Source organism: Mustelus asterias, chromosome 17 (genome assembly GCF_964213995.1).
Source record: "Mustelus asterias chromosome 17, sMusAst1.hap1.1, whole genome shotgun sequence".
NCBI lineage: Eukaryota > Metazoa > Chordata > Chondrichthyes > Carcharhiniformes > Triakidae > Mustelus > Mustelus asterias.
In genome coordinates this window covers 14977975-14999649 of record NC_135817.1, presented here as the reverse complement: position 1 = coordinate 14999649, position 21675 = coordinate 14977975, and the positions used below count along the sequence as shown (strand labels likewise).

Here is a 21675-nt window from a genome sequence, read left to right as displayed (position 1 = left end):
CTTCTGATATCTGTGTTAAACCTCCCCCCCTTCACCTTGAACCTATGACCCCTCGTGAACGCCACCACCGACCATCCAATGAGTCCCATTCTCCTGCACATTCCCAATGGGCCTGAAAAATGTTTCCCTCCAGATATTTAGAATTGTAAATAGAATCATAGAATCCCTGCAGTACAGAAAGAGGCCATGTGGCCCATCGAGCCTGCACCAACAATCCCACTTAGGCCCTATCCCCGTAAACGCACATTTTCACCCTGCTAATCTCCCTAATACTAAGGGACAATTGAGCATGGCAAATCAACCTAACCCGTACACCTTAGGAGTGGGAGGAAACCGGAGCACCCAGAGGAAATCCACAGACACAGGGAGAACGTGCAAACTTCACACAGACAGTCACCCAAGGCCGAAAATGAACCTGAGTCCCTTGAAGCGGCACTGCTAATCACTGTGCCACCCTTTCCCCAATTCTCCTTTGAAAGTTGTTGAATCTGCACCCACCACCCTTTATGTGTTCCAAATCCTAACCAACTCATTGTGCAAGAGAAATTCTTAATATCTAACTTCTGTCTTTTTAGCCAATTATTTTCAATGTCCTCTGGTTACCTCAGAGAGTTGGACAATTCCCCACTCCCGCCTCATCTATCAAAGGGGCGACCTGATAGAAGTTTACAAAATTATGAGAGGCGCAGATAGTCAGTTGTTTTCCCCAGGGTAGAAATGTCAATTACTAGGGGACGTAGGTTTTAGGGTAAAAGGGAGGAAGTTTAAAGGAGGCTGTATTTTTTACATACAGGATGGTAAGTGCCTGGAATGTGCTGCCAGAGGAGATGGTAGAAGCAGATACAATAGCAGTGCTTAAGAGATACATGAATAGGTAGAGAATAGAGGGATACGGCACGGTAGCACAGTGGTTAGCACTGCTGCTTCACAGCTCCAGGGACCTGGGTTCCATTCCTGGCTTGGGTCACTGTCTGCGTGGAGTTTGCACATTCTCCTCGCATCTGCGTGGGTTTCCTCCGGGTGCTTCGGTTTCCTCCCATAGTCCAAAGATGTGCGGGTTAGGTTGATTGGCTATGCTAAAAATAATTGCCCCTTAGTGTCCTGAGATGCGTAGGTAGCGGGATTAGTGGGTAAAATATGTAGGGATACGGGGGTGGGGATATGGGGGTGGGGATATGGGGGTGGGGCCTGGGTGGGATTGTGGTCAGTGCAGACTCGATGGGCCGAATGGCCTCTTTCTGTACTGTAGGGTTTCTATGATACAAACCGTGTTAGGGCAAAAAGTCTTTAGTTTAGAAAGGCGCAGGCTTGGTGGGCCGAAAGGCCTGTTCCTGTGCTGTTCTTTGTTCTTCTTCTTTGTATTTGTACAGAGTATAGAACATAGAACATTACAGCGCAGTACAGGCCTTTCGGCCCACGATGTTGCGCCGACCTGTGAAACCAATCTAAAGCCCATCTAACCTACACTATTCCAATATCATCCATATGTTTATCCAATGACCCTTTAAATGCCCTTAATGTTGACGAGTCCACTACTGTTGCAGGCAGGGCATTCCACGCCCTTACTACTCTCTGAGTAAAGAACCTACCTCTAACATCTGTCCTATATCTCTCACCCCTCAATTTAAAGCTATGTCCCCTCGTGCTAGCCATCACCATCCGAGGAAAAAGGCTCTCACTGTCCACCCTATCTAATCCTCTGATCATCTTGTATGCCTCTATTAAGACACCTCTTAACCTTCTCTCTAACGAAAACAGCCTCAAGTCACTCAGCCTTTCCTCATAAGACCTTCCCACTATACCAGGCAACATCCTGGTAAATCTCCTCTGCACCCTTTCCAATGCTTCCACATCTTTCCTATAATGCGGCGACCAGAACTGTACGCAATACTCCAAGTGCAGCCGCACCAGAGTTTTGTACAGCTGCAACATGACATCATGGCTCCGAAACTCAATCCCTCTACCAATAAAAGCTGACACACTGTACGCCTTCTTAACAACCCTATCAACCTGGGTGCCAACTTTCAGGGATCTCTGCACATGGACACCGAGATCTTTCTGCTCATCCAAACTACCAAGTATCTTACCATTAGCCCAGTACTCTGTATTCTTGTTACTCCTTCCAAAGTGAATCACCTCACACTTTTCCGCATTAAACTCCATTTGCCACCTCTCAGCCCAGCTCTGCAGCTTATCCATGTCCCTCTGTAACCTGCAACATCCTTCCGCACGGTCCACAACTCCAGTGTCATCCGCAAATTTACTAACCCAGCCTTCTAGGCCTTCATCCAGGTCATTTATAAAAATGACAAACAGCAGTGGCCCCAAAACAGATCCTTGCGGTACACCACTAGTAACTGAACTCCAGGATGAACATTTCCCATCAACCACCACCCTCTGTCTTCTTACAGCTAGCCAATTTCTGATCCAAACTGCAAACTCACCCTCAATCCCATGCCTCCGTATTTTCTGCAATAGCCTACCTTATCAAACACTTTACTGAGATCCATATAGATCACATCAACTGCTTTACCCTCATCCACCTCTTTGGTCACCTTCTCAAAGAACTCAATAAGTTATGAAGTAATGTATGTGAAGTAATCACATAGAAAGTGAGTTGGTTGTTAACAGAACACAGTATTGGTTAAAACTAATGGGCGGCACAGTGGTTAGCACTGCTGCCTCACAGTGCCAGAGACCCCGGGTTCGATTCCTGGCTTGGGTCACTGTCTGTATGGAGTTTGCACATTCTCCCTGTGTCTGCGTGAGTTTCCTCTGGGTGCTCCGGTTTCCTCCCACAGTCCAAAGATGTGCTGGTTAGATGGATTGGCTATGCTAAATTCTCCCTCGGTGTACCCGAACAGGCGCCGGAGTGTGGCGACTAGGGGATTTTCACAGCAACTTCATTGTACTGTTAATGTAAGCCTACTTGTGACTAATAAATAAACTTCACTTTTAGTTCCTCAGGCTGATAAACAAGGAGACCAAAGATTGGTCTTGTTGGATATTTACATATCTGATATGGAAGCAGAAATGTCAAAATGTGTGGGTGTCACCGACACTTTAAAAGTTGTCCCTCCCAAAATCCCCCTGTGAACAACGTGTGTATTCTTACGCATGGAGTGAGAAATTCTATTTAAAAGAACCCAGCAGCAAAGCCTTTTTGCTTAAAAAAGTTAGTTTATTTCGCCTTATTGCTACACACACACAGGCACACATTAGATAAAATTACAATTTTAAAAATTGGATCAGTTTTCTCTGATATTCTTGAAGTCGAGATGTTGTGTTGTCTGTGGTGGAGGTTTTGAAGATACAGAGTTGCAGCTATGATGGCTTCCGTGGTCGAATTGCTGGGAACTGCTTTAATAGGTGAGCTTAGTAGGTAGAATCAAGTTTACAGAGAGGACAGGAGGTTCCTTTTCTGTTTCACAGACACTGTTAGCTGCCTCGTCACTTTACAGCAGACCGGGAGCTGTTTTTAGATGCCTTGCTCTGTCTCTCCCTGGGCTGAAGCTTCTTCGAGATGTTTCTCTCTGGATCTACAGACATGCCATTTCCAAATGCTTTTTCACAGCTAAGCTAAAACAGCCATTGTGATCATGTGACCTGTACAAAATGCCAACTCATTTTCCCAAATAAGACATAAACGCTTCAATAGTCGTTCTCTCCCGTTGTTCCCCCCAAAGTCCCCCATGAACAATGTGTATATTCTTACACAGTGACTGAGAAATTCTAATAAAACACCAACAAAGCCTTTTTGCTTAAAAAATTTAGTTTATTTCACCTTATTGCTCTGGAAGTTACTGGAGAAAAGATGTTACTAATACACACATGCACAGGTTAGATACAGAGCGTGGTTCCTCGCTGTTAGCTGGCTGAGGCACTATTTACATTCTTACAATGACACAGCAGCAAATCCTTGTTCTCTTCTGGATAAGACTACAGTGAACACAGTTAACTTAAAGATTGTTTTTTGTTCTCTTGGAAGAGGAGACCCAGTCCGATATCCACAATTCGGTCTGGTAGCTTGCAGCCATTTTGAAACAGTCTTTAAACTTAATCCAATATATATATATTTAAAATGTAACATTAAAAAAAGTTTCCTAACAAGTTGTAGTATCATAATTGGGCGCAGTAACATGGACAACACCAAACTGTGGGGTACAGTCAGAGGAGCACCTGTGACAGAATACAGGGAAACATTAATAAACTCGCAGAATGGGTGTTTAGTTGGTAAATGAATTTCAATACAGAGAAATGCGAGGTGGTGCATTTGGTGAAGAGGAATATAGAGATCACATACCCCTTGGGTGGTATGGTGGAACAATGGTTAGCACTGCTGCTTCACAGCGCCAAGAACCCAGGTTCGATTCCAGCTTTGGGTGACTGTCTGTGTGGAGTTTGCACATTCCCTTCATGTCTGCATGGGTTTCCTCCGGGTGCTCCGGTTTCTTCCCACGGTGCAAAGATATGCAGGTTAGGGGGATTGGCCATGTTAAATTGCCCCTTAGTTTCCAAGGATGTGTAGGTTAGGTGGATTAGCAACGTTAAATGCGTGGGTTACGGGGATAGGGCAGAGGGGAGGGCCTGGGTGGGATGCACTTTCAGAGAAGCAGTGCAGAGTTGATTGGCCGAATGGCCTCTTTCTGCACCGTAAGTCTTCTATAGATTCTATGAATAATGTCTCAACGGGGAAAAATTAAAGGAATCTGGGGGGCTAATATACAAATGATTAAAAGAGTTGTAGATAAAAGAATTTGTTGATAAAAGAAGAGTGCAGAGGAGATTTACCAGGATGCTGCCTGGTTTGGAGGGTAGGTCTTATGAGGAAAGGTTGAGGGAGCTAGGGCTGTCCTCTCTGGAGCGGAGGAGGTTGAGGGGAGACTTGATAGAGGTTTATAAAATGATGAAGGGGATAGATAGAGTGAATGTTCAAAGACTATTTCCTCGGGTGGATGGAGCTATTACAAGGGGGCATAACTATAGGGTTCATGGTGGGAGATATAGGAAGGATGCCCGAGGTAGGTTCTTTACTCAGAGAGTGGTTGGGGTGTGGAATGGACTGCCTGCAGTGATAGTGGAGTCAGACACTTTAGGAACATTTAAGCGGTTATTGGATAGGCACATGGAGCACACCAGGATGATAGGGAATGGGATAGCTTGATCTTGGTTTCAGATAAAGCTCGGCACAACATCGTGGGCCGAAGGGCCTGTTCTGTGCTGTACTGTTCTATGTTTCTACTGGGATAGAATAAAAGGGTAGTGAATTTCTGTTAAATGTGTATTGATCTCAGACACCATTGGAATACTGAGTGCAGTTCTGATCCCTGTTAAATGAGAAGAATATAGTCAATGGAGAAGATTATAAAATGATTTACCAAATGATAGCAGAACTGAGACATTTACACCTATCAGGGAAGTTTGAACAGAGAGGGTAGAAAATGGAACTCACTACACGGGATGATTTAAACTAATTCGAGGAAAAGTTAAAAACCACAAAAGAGTTGGGGTTAAGACAGAGAGGACAAGGAAATTGGTGACATGGAGAGTATACACAGTGACAGGATACAGAATTATAGATGTATGTGTACAGAGACAATAGAGCTCAATAATACCATGGGCAGTATTGGAGTGATGTATGGAGCTAGTCAATTTAAATCCTGGTCTGCTCTGGTTCTGCCAGGCAAATGGTGTTAACCTTCGCCCCTCACAATGATGATTCAGTGATTCCCCTTAGCTCCCAAAGCAGTTGTTAAAATCCATGCTAAAACATGTGTAACAATTACCCACAACATAGAGACAGCTGGATTTGGAACCTGTGTTTAACAGTAAACGCGATGATAAAGAAGGAGATTTCCAAGGCTATAATCCTTTCTGTAATTTACAGTAAGTTATTTCTGTAGACAAATTGCAGCTAAAAAGGGCAAAGATGTATAATAATAATCTTTTCATATTATAGCTTTCTGTTATTCTCTTATTTCAATCAAGATCCTCCTATTTCAAATGATTATTTCTTTACAATATAAGTTGTGGATGTTTTTAACAGCTGGTCTCCCATGTTCCTTTAATAACAGTCATCTATATCCAAGTGGAAATCTCTACTTACTATGTCAGCACTATCTGATTTCTGCTACTATCTGCTACTTGTCTGACCCTTGCTGATGGCACCCACTCATTTTTCCATCATCGTTATCAGAGGAGATTATAGTTCCTTTCAGGTTTCCCTCGCAGCACCTTCTAATTTAACATAATGGACCATTGCTGGTACACAGGAATCTTCGCACCGATTATACAGGTATGAGGGGTCACCCAGTCAAGGCAGAGATGAGAAGTTGAGTTCTCTCTCAGACGGTCATGAGTCTTTGGAACTCTCTTCTCCACAGAGGGTTGGAGGTAGGGTCATTTAATATTTTTAATTGAGAGGTAGAGAGATTCTTGGCAAACAAGGGTGTCAAAGGTTATGGGGGTTAAGTGGAATGTGAGTTCAGACCACAATCAGATCAGCCATGATCTTGTCAAATGGCAGAGCAGGCTCGAAGGGGCCAAATGGCTTACTCCTGCTCCTAATTATGTGTAAAATTAATGTCTGCCCATGGAAAAATACTCTCGGAACCAATTTGGCAATCAACAGTAGACAATCAATTTGGCAGGCTGCTCAATTGCAAGAACACTGTTTGACCCTTCTCAAATTGAACTGTTTCTGTCTGGTAAATTTATCTTTGAGTGATCAGATTACCTGAGTGCGCAATGCGGATGCTAAGGGATACCAAACTACCAGCTGATTGGCTGTTGCTTAGCTCTGCACAGAATATTCTTTATCCATGACATTAACCCTGGTTGGATCTGCGACCTCTACCAGCTAGAAGGACAAGGGCAACAGACACATGGGAACAGCACCACCTGCAAGTTCCCCTCCAAACCGCACACCCTCCTGACTTGGAAATATATGACTGTTCCTTCACTGTCACTGGGACAAAATCCTGGAACTTCCTCCCTATACATCACATTAACTGCAGCAGTTCAAGAAGGTAGCTCACCACCACCTTTTCAAAGGAAATTAGGGATGGGCAATAAATGCTGGCCTAGCCAGTGATGCTGCCCATATCTCATAGAATCATATCATAGAATCCCTACAGTGCAGAAGGACCCATTCGACCCACCAAGCCTGCACTGACAACAATCCCACCCAAGCCCTATCCTTGTAACCCACATATTTACCCTGCTAATCCCCCTGACACTAAGGGACAATTTAGCATGGCCAATCAACCTAACCCGCATATCTCATGAAAGAATTTTTAAAAAACCAAATGCCTGCAAAAACCCAGCAGTCAACAAAAGCCAGTGGAGATTAATCAGCAATGAAGTAGTTGCTGATCCCTTCACAGAGTGCTGATAATGGGATTCTTCCTGCCAATGAACACACGCTCTGCTGTGTATGTTAAGGGGAGAACATTAACCAGAGCAGTGAGTTCCAAAATTACATCACTGGACTCAAATTAACTTTGGACATGCACTTTCGTCACAAGCGCCCACTGTGGATACTTCCAGCTGCATTCACAATGCACAAACTCGCCAAGATGGCATGTGGACAGATACCATTTTGCCACTAAACCAGCCTCATAACATCAACACTACCTATTCTACAAAGCTGAAATTTGAAGCATTGGGATTTTAACAGATGATCAACAACATCTTTTCTAATCAGAAATTGTAACAGAAATAAATAGCTTTGAATTCTGCTGTTCAACCCATCTATTAGAATACCTAATGGCCGCAATTTTATCAGCTCTCCCCGCCCATCAAAGGCAGAGCGGGCCTGTAAAATTGTGCGAGGGCCAGGAAATCGGGCGTGATCTTGATCTCTCGGCTCTCACATGATTTTACCAGCACAGAATTTCCAGCGAAAGGCTGCATAAATTATGTAAATATATTGAAATAATGTTTTGCATGCGTTTAGCAAGACAGGCGCTCAATCATCCGGGCTCACTTACCTTAATGGCCTCGTTGGGAGAGGTTCTCTCTGGTGAGGAAAACATCTTCTCCTCTTGAACAGGGAACAGTCGCATTGCCCTCACCAGTAGAACCAGAAGTTCTGTGGCCTTCTGGGATGGGTCAAGGGCAAGAGGAGGGTGCCCCTTGGGCAGTTCCAGCCTGGTAGTGTCAGTTTGGCATTTTGGCACTGCCCACTGGGCAGGCTGGCACTGCCCAAGGGGTGGAGCCTGAAGGGGGCGGGGCCAGGCTAGGGCAGCCCAATCAGGGAAGGGGACCCACTGCCACTCTGCATGCGATCAGTGGTGGGGGGGGGTGGGGTGAGGGGTGCTGTGTTGAGAACGGTTGCTACAGCAGAAGGCTGACAGATCTCTCTCTCTGTCAGGCCTCTGCTGTTGTAATTGCGCACGTGCAGCCACAGAGGTCTGAAAATATGCAACAGCTCCCTCTGTTGCCTGATCAGGCTGGCTAGCGAATTAAGCCCCATTCACTGCCTCTGGTAGCTGGAAACAGTCTAGCCCATTTTTTCAAGCACTATGTGCATAAGATTGGGAGTAAAAACTTTCCCATTTTCACACTAGCTGGACACTTGGAATTTTTCTCATAAAATTCTGTCCCTTTTGCCAAATATTCTCACTGATCTTAGGTTCTGTGTAATCGCCACAAACTGGTTGGGGACTGGATTCATCATCATGTAACTGTTCCTTTCTCCAATCATCCTTGCACTAAATATTGACTGATGATAGGTTTACAGAATCATACAGCACAAAAGGAGGCCATTCAGCCCATCACAACAGTGCCAGTTCTTTAAAACAGTTAATAAATTAGCCACACTACCCGTTTTCCCCATTTTTTTTGTCTCCATGTATTTATCCAATTTCCTACTGAATCCATATCCATCACCCTGTCAGGCAATTAATTCCAAATCCTAACCACACATTGTGGGAAAGAAGCATATTATCTTGGCACCTGTGCTTTTTTTCCCTTGATTCTGTGTTGTCTGATTATCATCACTTCTGACACTGGAAACAGTTTCTCTTTATTTACTCTATCAAAACACTTCATGATTTTGAACTGCTACCACAAATCTCCTGTTAACTCTCTCTGTTCTGAGGAGAATAACCCCAGCTATCCGACATATCTAACCTCCCAGATCCTTGGTACCATTCAATAAATCTCTTCTGCACCCTCTCTAAGGCCTTGACAGCTTTCCTAAAGTTTGAGGTCCACAATTGGCTACAGTACTCCTGCTGATACCTAACCTTGAAAGGTTTAGCCTGAGACTTTAGTATTGTATACTTTTGCTTATAAAGGATTCTGCATTGTCTTTTAACAACCTCCTCAACATGTCTTGCCACTTTTATACATACAATAACTGAAGTTAGCCCTCTCAGGATAGTGGGATGGTGCTTTATTCAGTGAGAAATTCCATCACACCAAGGAAAAGTCCACATGTCTGTCTTCAGTCTGCTACAATGTACGAGTGCAGCCCAAGTCAAACTGGAGGAACAGCGTCTCATCTTCCGATTTGGCACTTTACAGCCTGCTAGCGTCATCATTGAGTTCAACAACTTCAGACCATGAACACTGACTCCAGTTTGATTTTTTCCCACACCACATCCCTCCTCCACCACCCAGCTCCGAGTGCCATATCTTGTTCTCATGTTTTTGCTTTCAGACATAAATTTACACTCTTCCAACTTTGGCCTCTTGGGCCTGGGGTTGTCCCACAATGAGAGGCTGCATTTATATTCTCTGGAGTTTAGAATGAAGGGCGATCGCCTTGAAACATACAGAATTCTGAAGGGGCTTGACAGCGTAGACACAGAGATTGTCTCCGCTGGTCGGGGAATCTAAAACACAGGGGTACAATCTCATGATAAGAAGCCGATTGTTGAGGACTGAGATGAGAAGAAATGTCTTCATTCAAAGGGTTGAATCTTTGGAATTCTCTATCCCAGAGGGTTGTGGATGTTCCATCGTTGAATACATTTAAGACTGGGATAGACAGATTTTTGGACTCTTGGGGAATTGAGATATGGGGAGTGGGCGGGAAAATGGAGTTGAAACCCAAGATCGGCCATGAATAGCAGAGCAAGTTCGATGGGCCATATGATCTTCACCTCCTATCGCTTGTCTATTCTCAATTTCCATTATCCCCTTGGCAATGGCTTCAACTATCTAGAATTCTCTCCTTAAACCTCACCACCTCTCCCTCTGTTCCTCATAACAAAAATGTTACTCTTTGAGAAAACTTTTCATCATCTGCTCTAATTGTTCCTTCTTTGCCTCAGTGTCAAAGTTTTTGGTCCCCTTGAGAAGACCAATGATGAGACAGATTACAGGAATGAGATAGAGAATCTGGTGAGCTGGTGCGACAACAATAATCTCTCCCTCAATGTCAACAAAACAAAGGAGATATTCATCGACTTCAGGAAGCGTAGTGGAGAACATGCCCCTGTCCACATCAATGGGGATGAAGTGGAAATGGTAGAGAGCTTCAGGTTTCTAGGTGTCCTGATCACAAACAACCTGTCCTGGTCCATCCACGCCAATGTATAGTTAAGAAAGCCCACCAACACCTCTACTTTCTCAGGAGGCTAAGGAAATGTGGCATGTCCACTACGACTCTCACCAACCTTTACAGATGCACTATAGAAAGCATTCTTTCCGGTTGTATCACATCTTGGTAAGACCCCTGCTTTGTCCAAGAGCGCAAGAAACTACAAAGGGTCATGAACAAAGCCCAGTCCATCACACAAACCAGCCTCCCATCCATTGACACTGTCTACACCTCCCACTGCCTCGGAAAAGCAGCCAGCATAATCAAAGGACCCCACGCACCCCAGACATACTCTCTTCCACCTTCTTCCACCAGGAAAAAGATACAAAAGTCTGAAGTCACATGCCAACCGACTCAAGAACAGCTTCTTCCCTGCTGCCATCAGACTTTTGAATGGACCTACCTCATATTAAGTTGATCTTTCTCTACACCCTAGCTATGACTGTAACACTGCATTCTGCACTCTCTCCTTTCCTTGTCTATGAACGGTATGCTTTGTCTGCATAGCGTGAAGAAACAATACTTTTCACTGTATACCAATACATGTGACAATAATAAATCAAATCAAAGTGTTATGTTAATGAGATCACATAAGTGCAAGTTATTGCTGTTGCTCCTATATCCAGCATTTTTTTCCCGTCATCTACCTATGTCTTCAATATTTCCTAATACCACAGGTTGCTGAAACCTATCAAACATGAGCACATCTTCATGTAATGGTGAAATATTCTCTCACTGCGCAATGTCAATGATCAGATACAGTGAAGCCAAATTAAAACAGATCTCAGAACAAAAGGTATCTATTTATTACAGAAAATGTGTATATATATTTCAGACATATTAACATGAAAAAGGCCTACAGACGGATATTTACATATGAAACTGGACACAAATAAGTAGCACTTGGTGAATATTTATACTGTCTTTACACTCACTCATTAGAAGGTTATTGATTATCCCTTTGTACTAAACGGAAAGCCTCCAGAAACTCATTGAAATCTATGCTGCCATCCTTGTTGAAGTCAATACTGCGGGCTAAATCGTCAATACACTGATCGTCCATGTTGATCTGTAGATGGGAACTGAACAGTCTCCAGGTTTGGCGGAATTCCTCAATGGAGATCATTCCTGATGGGAGAAGTTGGTGGCTGATCATTGGGCATAGCAACTGTGTTTCCCTGCCTAATTTTAACCTGATGTGGAGATGCCGGCGTTGGACTGGGGTAAGCACAGTAAGAAGTCTCACAACACCAGGTTAAAGTCCAACAGGTTTATTTGGTAGCAAATACTATAAGCTTTCGGAGCGCTGCCCCTTCGTCAGATGGAGTGAAAATCTGTTCTCCAACAGTGCACAGAGACACAACATCAAGTTACAGAATACTAATTAGAATGCAAATCTCTACAGCCAGCCAGGTCTTAAAGGTACAGATAATGTGGGTGGAGGGAACATTAAACACAGGTTAAAAAGATGTGTATTGTCTCCAGACAGAACAGCTAGTTAGATTCTGCAAGATCAGGAGGCAAGCTGTGGGGGTTACTGATAATGTGACATAAATCCAACATCCCGGTTTAGGCCGTCCTCATGTGTGCGGAACTTGGCTATCAGCTTCTGCTCAGCGACTCTGCGCTGTCGTGTGTCGTGAAGGCCGCCTTGGAGAACGCTTACCTGAAGATCCAAGGCTGAATGCCCGTGAAGTGCCCGTGAAGGAGGTGAAGACAGGGGGAGCACTTCAGCAGTCACGGGCATTCAGCCTTGGATCTTCAGGTAAGCGTTCTCCAAGGCGGCCTTCACGACACACGACAGCGCAGAGTCGCTGAGCAGAAACTGATAGCCAAGTTCCGCACACATGAGGACGGCCTAAACCGGGATGTTGGATTTATGTCACATTATCAGTAACCCCCACAGCTTGCCTCCTGATCTTGCAGAATCTTACTAGCTGTTCTGTCTGGAGACAATACACATCTTTTTAACCTGTGTTTAATGTTCCCTCCACCCACATTATCTGTACCTTTAAGACCTGGCTGGCTGTAGAGATTTGCATTCTAATTAGTATTCTGTAACTTGATGTTGTGTCTCTGTGCACTGTTGGAGAACAGATTTTCACTCCATCTGACGAAGGGGCAGCGCTCCGAAAGCTTATGGTATTTGCTACCAAATAAACCTGTTGGACTTTAACCTGGTGTTGTGAGACTTCTTACTGTAATTTTAACCTTCCTGCTCTTCTCCAGTTATTCACTGAAGGACCAGGCCCAAATGTGAATAGGAATTCTGCAAGGACTTGTCAGGTGAGAAATGGAGTCTCCATTGGATGAGTCTCCCACGAGGGGTCTCGTTAAGTGCACTAATCAGCCACTCAGTGCACCACGGTCCACAGGGATTCTCCTGGCTGCCCCCCTCACCCTCATTGCCAAACCCCCCAGAACTCTGAGGGAAGATTGGGGTGACTCAATGAGATGTATAAACAATGCTTCATGGGGTGAATGCTCAATGAATATGGGGTTCATTTGGAAAATCCCTGAGGAGCATGGGCTAGATGGGCATTCTCTGGGAAATCCTGAGAAATGTGGGGGATGATTGGGAGAGTTGTTCAGGAACTGGGGGGACAGGGCATTCATCGGGAGAGTCCATGAAGAATCAGGGGGCTCATGTTTTGTGTTCCATGGTTTCTTTGCCCAGACAGCTCTCCAAATACAAAATGTGTGAACTCCCCTCTGATTTTACCAGGTCCTTATAAGAACAAAACATAAGAACCTCAAACAGGAGTGGGCAATTTTATACAGAGCCTGGGCATCTCCTGGGAAAACACATTAATACAGGCCCAGTCAGGCAGTTGAAAGGTCACAATGGGCCTTTCCCCGGGATCAGGACTCCTGGGGGATGGAAGTCGTGCCTATCAAAATCTGCTCTTGCGTTCAGCTGAGATGGCTGCTGCCGGAATGACACCCAACTAAGACCCAGATATTCATTGGATTCCTGGACTGAGGTGAGTGATGGTTGGAGGGTTTCAACAGCAAGAACAATACAGAGAGGGAGAATGGGTCAAAAAAAATCTCACTGTAAAAGACAGTTATGGGGTTAAACGTACCAAGCTGAGGAAGGAAAAGAATGGAAGTCAACCCTTAAGGGCAAAGAATCTCTTTGCACTAGTTCTTAGAGAATAGATTGTCTGCTTAAGGGACATTATAAAGTATATCTATGAAGTGGGATTTTCCATCGTGTTAAAGTTACAGAGGTAAGTTCTGTTCATTGAAATATAAGTTGCCAACAAAAATAATGTTTAATCAATGTTGCTTCTAGTTTGCTTGTTACAGTAAAAGTCTTGTAATGTGAAATCTTATTGTGTCATCCCTTCAGCTTTTAAATAAAGTTCAAAATTCCTGGTCTCTGCAGGGGATTGTTAACAAAATCCACATCAAAGATAAACTGATAGAAAGAGTATTTCTATTTACCTGAATGATCCTTGTCAATCATTCCAAAAATGATCTCCAGATCTGCCCGATGCCTGTACATAGTTTCAATCAAGTTTGGCTGAACCTGTGTATCGAAGTCACTGATCAGTAAGTGCAATTAAATGTCACTCTTTTGACTATTTGTACTATTGGTGTTGCTATTATAATATTAGTAAACGTAGAATAATAAATGGTTAATAGGTCTTGTAGCAATGGGAGTGTCCCTGCTTCTAAGCCAGAAGCTCTGGGTTCAAGTCCTCCCTTCAGGACTTGAAGTGGCCCATGGAGGGTGTGTTCATAACATTGTCAAGTAGGTTGTTTATCAGTCTATAACTCTTTCTAGTGCGCCTATGGCAAGTGGTAAGAGTGGGTGAGTCCCCTGGTCAGCCAAACTTGATGTGGAGCCTGGCAACAGGCTAGTGACCTATTTCAGGAAAAGCTAGTCTCAAGCGTCACAATTCACATTAATAATGAAACATTATCTCAGAGGTGTACCATTTACACAGTAAATGGTGGAACTCTTGGTGTTTTCAGTCTGCATTTTTTTTCCCTGTTCAATCCACGGGTGTGGGCATCGCTGGCTATGACCCATCCCCTATATAAGAGTCAATCACATTGCTGTGGGTCTGGAGTCACAGGTAGGCCGGACCAGGTAAAGGCGACATATTTCCCTCCTTAAAGGACATTAGTGAACCAGATAGGTTTTTACGACAATGGTTTCATGTACATCATTAGTATTTTAATTCCAGATTTTTATTGAATTCTAATTTCACCACCTGTCGTAGTATGTTTTGTTTAAGATTCAGATTTTTGTTTGCTTAAAAACTATTTATTAAAGGTTCAGATTTTTTTCATTGTTACAGTCAGTTTTTTTTATTGAGGTTATTATTCATTTCTTTACCTCTTTCATAGGCTGCTCAATCTGAAGATCTTCAAAGCTCGAGAGGTAGTCCACACTCCCTTCAGCAGTCACCCGTACCAATCTCGAACGTAGGGTCCTCCAGGGGAGGTGTAAATGTAGCACAGATTCCACAGCCAAAGCCCACTGACTGGTTGAAATCCTCCCTGCAAAATCACACATGGAAGACAATAAATTCTAAAGCTTTTGACATGTTTGACCACATCATCCACTATTCAACATCTCCCCCGGCTCCACTGTCCAGCTGGGTGCGACTGCAATCGCCTTGTTCCAATCTTAGCAAGCGAATCACCATCAACATCAGGGTGTTGAGCTTAAATGCAATCTTTGAAATCTGTTCAGGTTTTAACTTATGATTTCCATTTTCTTCCATGTCTTCATTTTTTAAGTGTCTGTGAAGAAAGCCTCCACCAGCCAAACATTTGATTTTTTAATTTCCTGTTTAAATTGAGGATCACTTCTATCTTCAATTTTGCTTTCATGATTTAAACTTTCTTTTCTGGGAGATACAGGTTTACTTTGCCTCCTTTTATGCCACAGGTTCATCCTTCTGTTGAGTGAAATCATCTTTAGCTGCTTTTAGAACTTTGTCTAAGTTATGTCAATGACCTGACAAAAATCTTGATACTCCTTTCTAGTCAGTTCACCAATTCTTTTAAATTCTTCCTGCTTTTCATTTCCACATTCATTATGAGCTTTGTCTAGTTCTTTCCAACAAGAGCATTCTGAAGTTTGAATTTATATTCAAACAGACATTCTTCCTCACAGCTCCATGGTATCAGTATTATTTCCAGCTAAGCCATTCTGTTTCAAAGTGATTCGTTCTTTTGTTTTATTAAATTTGATTACTGTTATTATCTGCTCTGTGACATCACGGTGGCACAGTGGTTAGCACGGATGACTCACAGTGCCAGGGACCCGGTTCGATTCCTGGCTTGGGCCACTGTCCATGCGGAGTCTGCATGTTCCCCCTGTGTCTGCACGCGTTTCCCTTGGGTGCTCCGCTTTCCTTCCACAGTCCAAAAGACGTGATGGTTAAGTGCATTGGCCCTCAGTGTACCCTTGCAGGCGCCGGAGTGTGGCGACGAGGGGATTTTCACAGTAATTTCATTGCATTGTTAACGCAAGCCTACTTGTGACACTAATAAACAAACATCTTGAGTGGGCAGAGAAGTGGCAAATGGAATTTAAGCTGGAAAAGTGTGAGGTAATGCATTTGGGGAGACAAACAAAACAGGCTTTGCCTGAATGTTAATTTCAGATTATTTGACCACATCTTTAACTGCCATTAACTCTTCAATATCAGTCAGATGTTTCAATGTCCTTTTAACATTTGCAGTTTGAGCCTCTGACTCTTTGGAAACACCTTTACAGGAAACAGTAATTTCCACAGCGGGGTTACAGCAAGTCATTGACTTTAGGGGATCGTTCAATTTCTTTTGTACATTTTTGGTTTTAACAGCTTCACCGTGCTTTTCTGAACCAGTGAAGCAATACCTTATCCCCTTGCCCAGTAAAAAAAAAGTTCCATTTGCTTTCTGAACCACCTTTAGCCCTGTCACCCAAGGACCTGTGGATATGCTCTCTAAGGTCATTCGCTTCCTTTACCCCTGTCAATATCTTCCCATTTATTGAGTTTCCCTTGCTTTGTTTGTCCTCCTCAAATGTATTACCTCACACTTTTCCAGATTGATTCCACTCGTCACCTCTCTGCCCACTCAACCAAACCATTAATATCATTCTGGAGTCAACAGCTATCCTCTTCACTCTCAACGACACGGCCAATTTTTGTGTCATCTGCAAATTTCCAAACAATGTCTCCCATATTTATGTACTAATCATTTATATATTCAACAAACAGCAAGGGCCCCAACACTGAGCCCTGTAGAACACCATTGGAAACTGTTTTCCATTCACAAGAACATCCATTGACCATTAATCTTTGTTTTCTGTCGCTGAGCTAATTTTGCATTTCTTCAGTTCCTGTGCAAGTGTGCAGACAATACCTGATATCAATAACCTCAATATCACTTTCCTCACTGAATTGAGGCACTGAGTGAATATTCCTTGCCAAGTCTAAACCCAGAGTGAAATCGGATTCATTGCTATGTTTTTCTGCCATCCTTATTCATGCAATCAACGTTTTCCTCTGTCAAATTCAAATTTCCTTCCCAATTGTCTTGTTCTAGGTTCTCTTTTCGTCTCTCCCTTTGAAATTCAAGAGGAAGAATTTGCCCAAATATCAGCAAAGGCCAATAGTGAGCAGGTATAGCAGTGTTAATGATGTCAACAGCAATGGAAGCTTTCTCTGCTGTATTGTCCCAGACTTAGTCTGAAAAACAGACAGGGGCAGGTCAAAGAACAAAGAACAAAGAAAATTACAGCACAGGAACAGGCCCTTCAGCCCTCCAAACCTGCACCGACCATGCTGCCCGACTGAACTAAAACCCTCTACCCTTCCGGGGACCATATCCCTCTATTCCCATCCCATTCATGTACTTGTCAAGATGCCCGTTAAAAGTCACTACTGTATCCACTTCCACTACCTCCCCTGGCAACGAGTTCCAGGCACCCACTACTCTCTGTGTAAAAAATCTGCCTCGTACATATCCTTTAAATCTTGCCCCTCGCACCTTAAACCTAAGCCCCCTAGTAATTGACTCTTTCACCCTGGGAAAAAGCTTCTGATTATCCACTCTGTCCCTGCCTCTCATAATCTTGTAGACTTCTATCAGGTCCCCCTCAACCTCCATCGCGCCAGTGAGAACAAACCAAGTTTCTCCAACCTCCCCTCATAGCTAATGCCCTCCCTACCAGGCAACATCCTGGTAAATCTTTTCTGTACCCTCTCCAAAGCCTCCACATCCTTCTGGTTGTGTGGCGACCAGAATTGGACACTATATTCCAAGTGCGGCCTAACTAAGGTTCTATAAAGCTGCAACATGACTTGCCAATTTTTAAACTCAATGTCCCGGCCGATGAAGGCAAGCATGCCGTATGCCTTCTTGACTACCTTCTCCACCTGCTTTGCCACTTTCAGTGACCTGTGTACCTGTACACCCAGATCCCTTTGCCTGTCAATACTCTTAAGGGTTCTGGCATTTACTGTATATTTCCTATCTGTATTAGACCTTCGAAAATGCATTACCTCACATTTGTCCGGATTAAACTCCATCTGTCATCTCTCCGCCCAAGTCTCCAACCAATGTATATCCTGCTATATCCAAACTTACTAATCAAACCAATTATATTTTCCTCCAAATCATTTATATATATTACAAACAGCAGAGGTCTCAGCACTGATCCCTGAGGAACATCACTTGTCACAGCCCTCCATTCAGAAACACACTCTTCCACTGCTACCCTCTGTCTTCTTTGACCGAGCCAGTTTTGTATCCACCTTGCCAGTTCACCTCTGATCCCATGCGACTTCATCTTCTGCATCAGTCTGCCATGAGGGACCTTGTCAAAGGCCTTACTGAAGTCCATGTAGACAACATCTACTGCCCTACCCTCAATCATCTTCGTCACTTCCTCGAAAAACTCGATCAAGTTCGTGATACACGACCTCCCCTTCACAAAACCATGTTGCTTCTCACTAATATGTCCACTTATTTCCAAGTGGGAATAAAGTTTGTCTCGAAGAATCCTCTCCAATAATTTCCTTACCACTGATGTAAGGCTCACCGGCCTGTAATTACCTGGATTATTCTTGCTACCCTTCTTAAACAAAGGAACAACATTGGCTATTCTCCAATCCTCTGGGACCTCCCCTGTAAGAAGTCCCACAACACCAGGTTAAAGTCCAACAGGTTTATTTGGTGGCAAAAACCTGTTGGACTTTAACCTGGTGTTGTGAGACTTCTTACTGTGTTCACCCCAGTCCAACGCCAGCATCTCCACATCATGACCTCCCCTGTAGCCAGTGAGGATACAAAGATTTCTCTCAAGTCCCCAGCAATTTCCTCCCTTGCCTCTCTCAGTATTCTGGGGTATATCCCATCAGACCCTGGGGACCTGTTTACCTTAATGTTTCTCAGGAACCCCAATACCTCCTCCTTTTTGATCTTAACATGACTCAAACTATCTACACATCCTTTCCCAGACTCATCATTCACCAAGTCCTTCTCTTTGGTGAATACTGACGAAAAGTACTCATTTAATACCTCACCCATTTCCTCTGGCTCCACGCATAGATTCCCTCCCTTGTCCTTGAGTGGGCCAACCTTCATCTTCGTCACTCTCTCCCTGGCTACCCTCTTGCTCTTTATATATGTATAAAAAACCTTGGGATTTTCCTTAATCCTGCTGGCCAATGCTTTTTCATGACTTCTTTTAGCCCTTCTTACTCCTTGCTTAAGTTTCTTTCTACTTTCCTTGTATTCCACACTTGCTTCGTGTGTTCCCAGCCTCCTAGCCTTGACAAATGCTTCCTTTTTCTCTTGACTCGGCTCACAATATCTCTCGTTATCCAAGGTTCCCAAAACTTGCCATACTTATCCTTCTTCCTTACAGGAATGTGGCGGTCCTGAATCTCTATCAACTTACACTTGAAAGCCTCCCACATGCCAGATGTTGATTTGCCCTCAAACATCTGCCCCCAACCTACATTCTTCCCTTCCTGCCTAATATTGTTGTAATAAGCCTTCCCCCAATTTCACACCTTAACTTGAGGACTACACTTATCTTTATCCATCAGTACTTTAAAGCTTACTGAGTTGTGGTCACTGTTCCTGAACTGCTCCCCTACTGAAACATCGACCACCTAGCCGCAATACCAGGTCCAGTACGGCCGCTTCCCTAGTTGGACTATCTGTGTAACAGGTCCCACTGTGTAACAAGCTCCTGAGATCTTCGAAGATCAAGGAGCTATTTGTACAGACTCCTTAGAGCACAATATTTCATCTGGACCCCATTTGTGGCATACACAAATGTCTCACTCCAGAAATAGCTGAGGTTTGAATGTAGCCATGGTGATGTTTTACTGAACACAACAAAAGTTACTGTGGATCTCATTTGTTCAAATTATGGAAAATTTCAGTGTTCACATTTTACAACCTCTGGATTAATATCCTGGACGAGCCCCCAATTTGTTACCATAAAGAGCCCCCATAAAGACCAATAGCTTTTAAATGATATGGCCGTGACCAACGGAAAGGAATCACATGACAATATTTCATGTTTTAAGACTTTTACTGTAAACAAACAAATTAAAACCAACATTGACTAAACATTATTGGCAACTAATTCCACTTCAGCGGAAATGCAGTCTTCTGCTTAAAGTCCCCAAGCTCCTCCCGGCTTTAACAGGATCTCTTCTCTCTGCCCCACCAGAGTGGATCTCCCAGTGTTTTTTTAAACAAATTCTCCTTCACTCAATCTTCTGAAGAGGATCAACTAGATTTCCAATAGTAACGCACATACATGGGATTTAACTCTCCACAAATTTTGTTCCTTTGATCAGGGGATCCATCCTCACCAGCATTCTGCTTGGTGGTTTATCAGAAAACTGTCTTTTTTCAATCTACCCAGCATAACAGTACCTGTTGTGGCTTTTCTTCTCCAAATCTCTCGGAGAGTCTTTACACAGCAAAAGCAGCTGTCTCCTCTTTTGTCTCCCAGTGTTAAAAACCTGCACCTTACTTTCAATAAGTTTTGATTTGAGTTTCTGTCTCAAAAACAAGCAAGTCACATGGGCTCATTTCAAATTTCATAGGAGGTCACCATCCCCCTCTCCAAAATATCTAATTTTACCTTGAATTTAAGGCAACAGTTGAAAATATAACCATCTTGTAATGTCCTATGTCCATAACACAACGCTTCAGTACTACTGCCAGGATGGTGTCAGGGATGTTGCTGTATCCAGTGCCTTCAGCCATATCTTGATATCACATGGAGTGAATCAAATTGGCTAAAGATTAACATGTGTGTGATGGTGGGGACCTCAGGAGGAGGCTGAGATGGATTATCCACTTGATAGCAGAGCAGAAACACCGAGGTGTGTTGTGAAGCCTGACTAGACCCCAACTGTTTTTCTATTTTGGCATTAGTGTGAGGATAAGGTGTTTCACTCCAGATATGGTTCTATTGACATACTAGGGAGCCTTTATCAAAACAAACTTTATTTAACAACACAGTTTAACCATAACAAATGAATTAGCTTAACTTTTACCAATTGAAATATTTAAACATGACAAGATACAATTCTTGTCATGTTTAAATACAACTGCTAACCTATCTCTATTAGTTCCAATTCATGCAATATTCCCCTCAGACTTCAACTCCTCTTCAAAATCAGTTAGCAACACATAGGCTTGGCTTGGGGGGGGGGGGTGGTGGTGGGGCGGAGGGAGAGAGAGAGGGGAGAGAAAGGAAGAGATTGCAGAAACTGTTTAAAAAAGAGAACTTGTGTTTTTCCTGCAAGTTTAGCTCCGCACATTCACATGACTCTGCCTCTGTCAATCAACCTAATCAAAACCCTACTCTGAAACCCCAAGGGAAAACCAAAATAAACACTGATTAAAACAAACATATCCCACGCTAAAATCAATCACTATCCTGCATTCTCAGCATGAGCGCTGTCTGGTGCTGACAAATTGGCACAGTGTAAAACAGAGCTGAATTTTAAGAAACATGATAAAAATACATTTCTTAAAGGCACAGTATCATCACATATAAGATGTTATAAGATGGTTATGTTTTCAACCTCTGGCTGAAGATGCTTCAACAGTCATTAATTAGCTGAGAAGTTCAT

General features: G+C 43.4%; 1 protein-coding gene across 1 annotated transcript in view; it reads right to left on the bottom strand.

The window, feature by feature from the left end:
- Positions 1-11498: 11498 nt before the first annotated feature.
- Positions 11499-21675, bottom strand: part of LOC144506344 (serine/threonine-protein phosphatase with EF-hands 1-like) — a 103413-nt gene continuing 93236 nt past the window's right edge. The window contains exons 15-17 of the mRNA XM_078232322.1: positions 14904-15067; positions 14003-14087; positions 11499-11680 (exon numbers count right to left, since the gene is read on the bottom strand). Coding sequence (XP_078088448.1) covers positions 11499-11680; positions 14003-14087; positions 14904-15067 — 431 coding nt within the window. The remainder of the gene's footprint in view (positions 11681-14002; positions 14088-14903; positions 15068-21675) is intronic.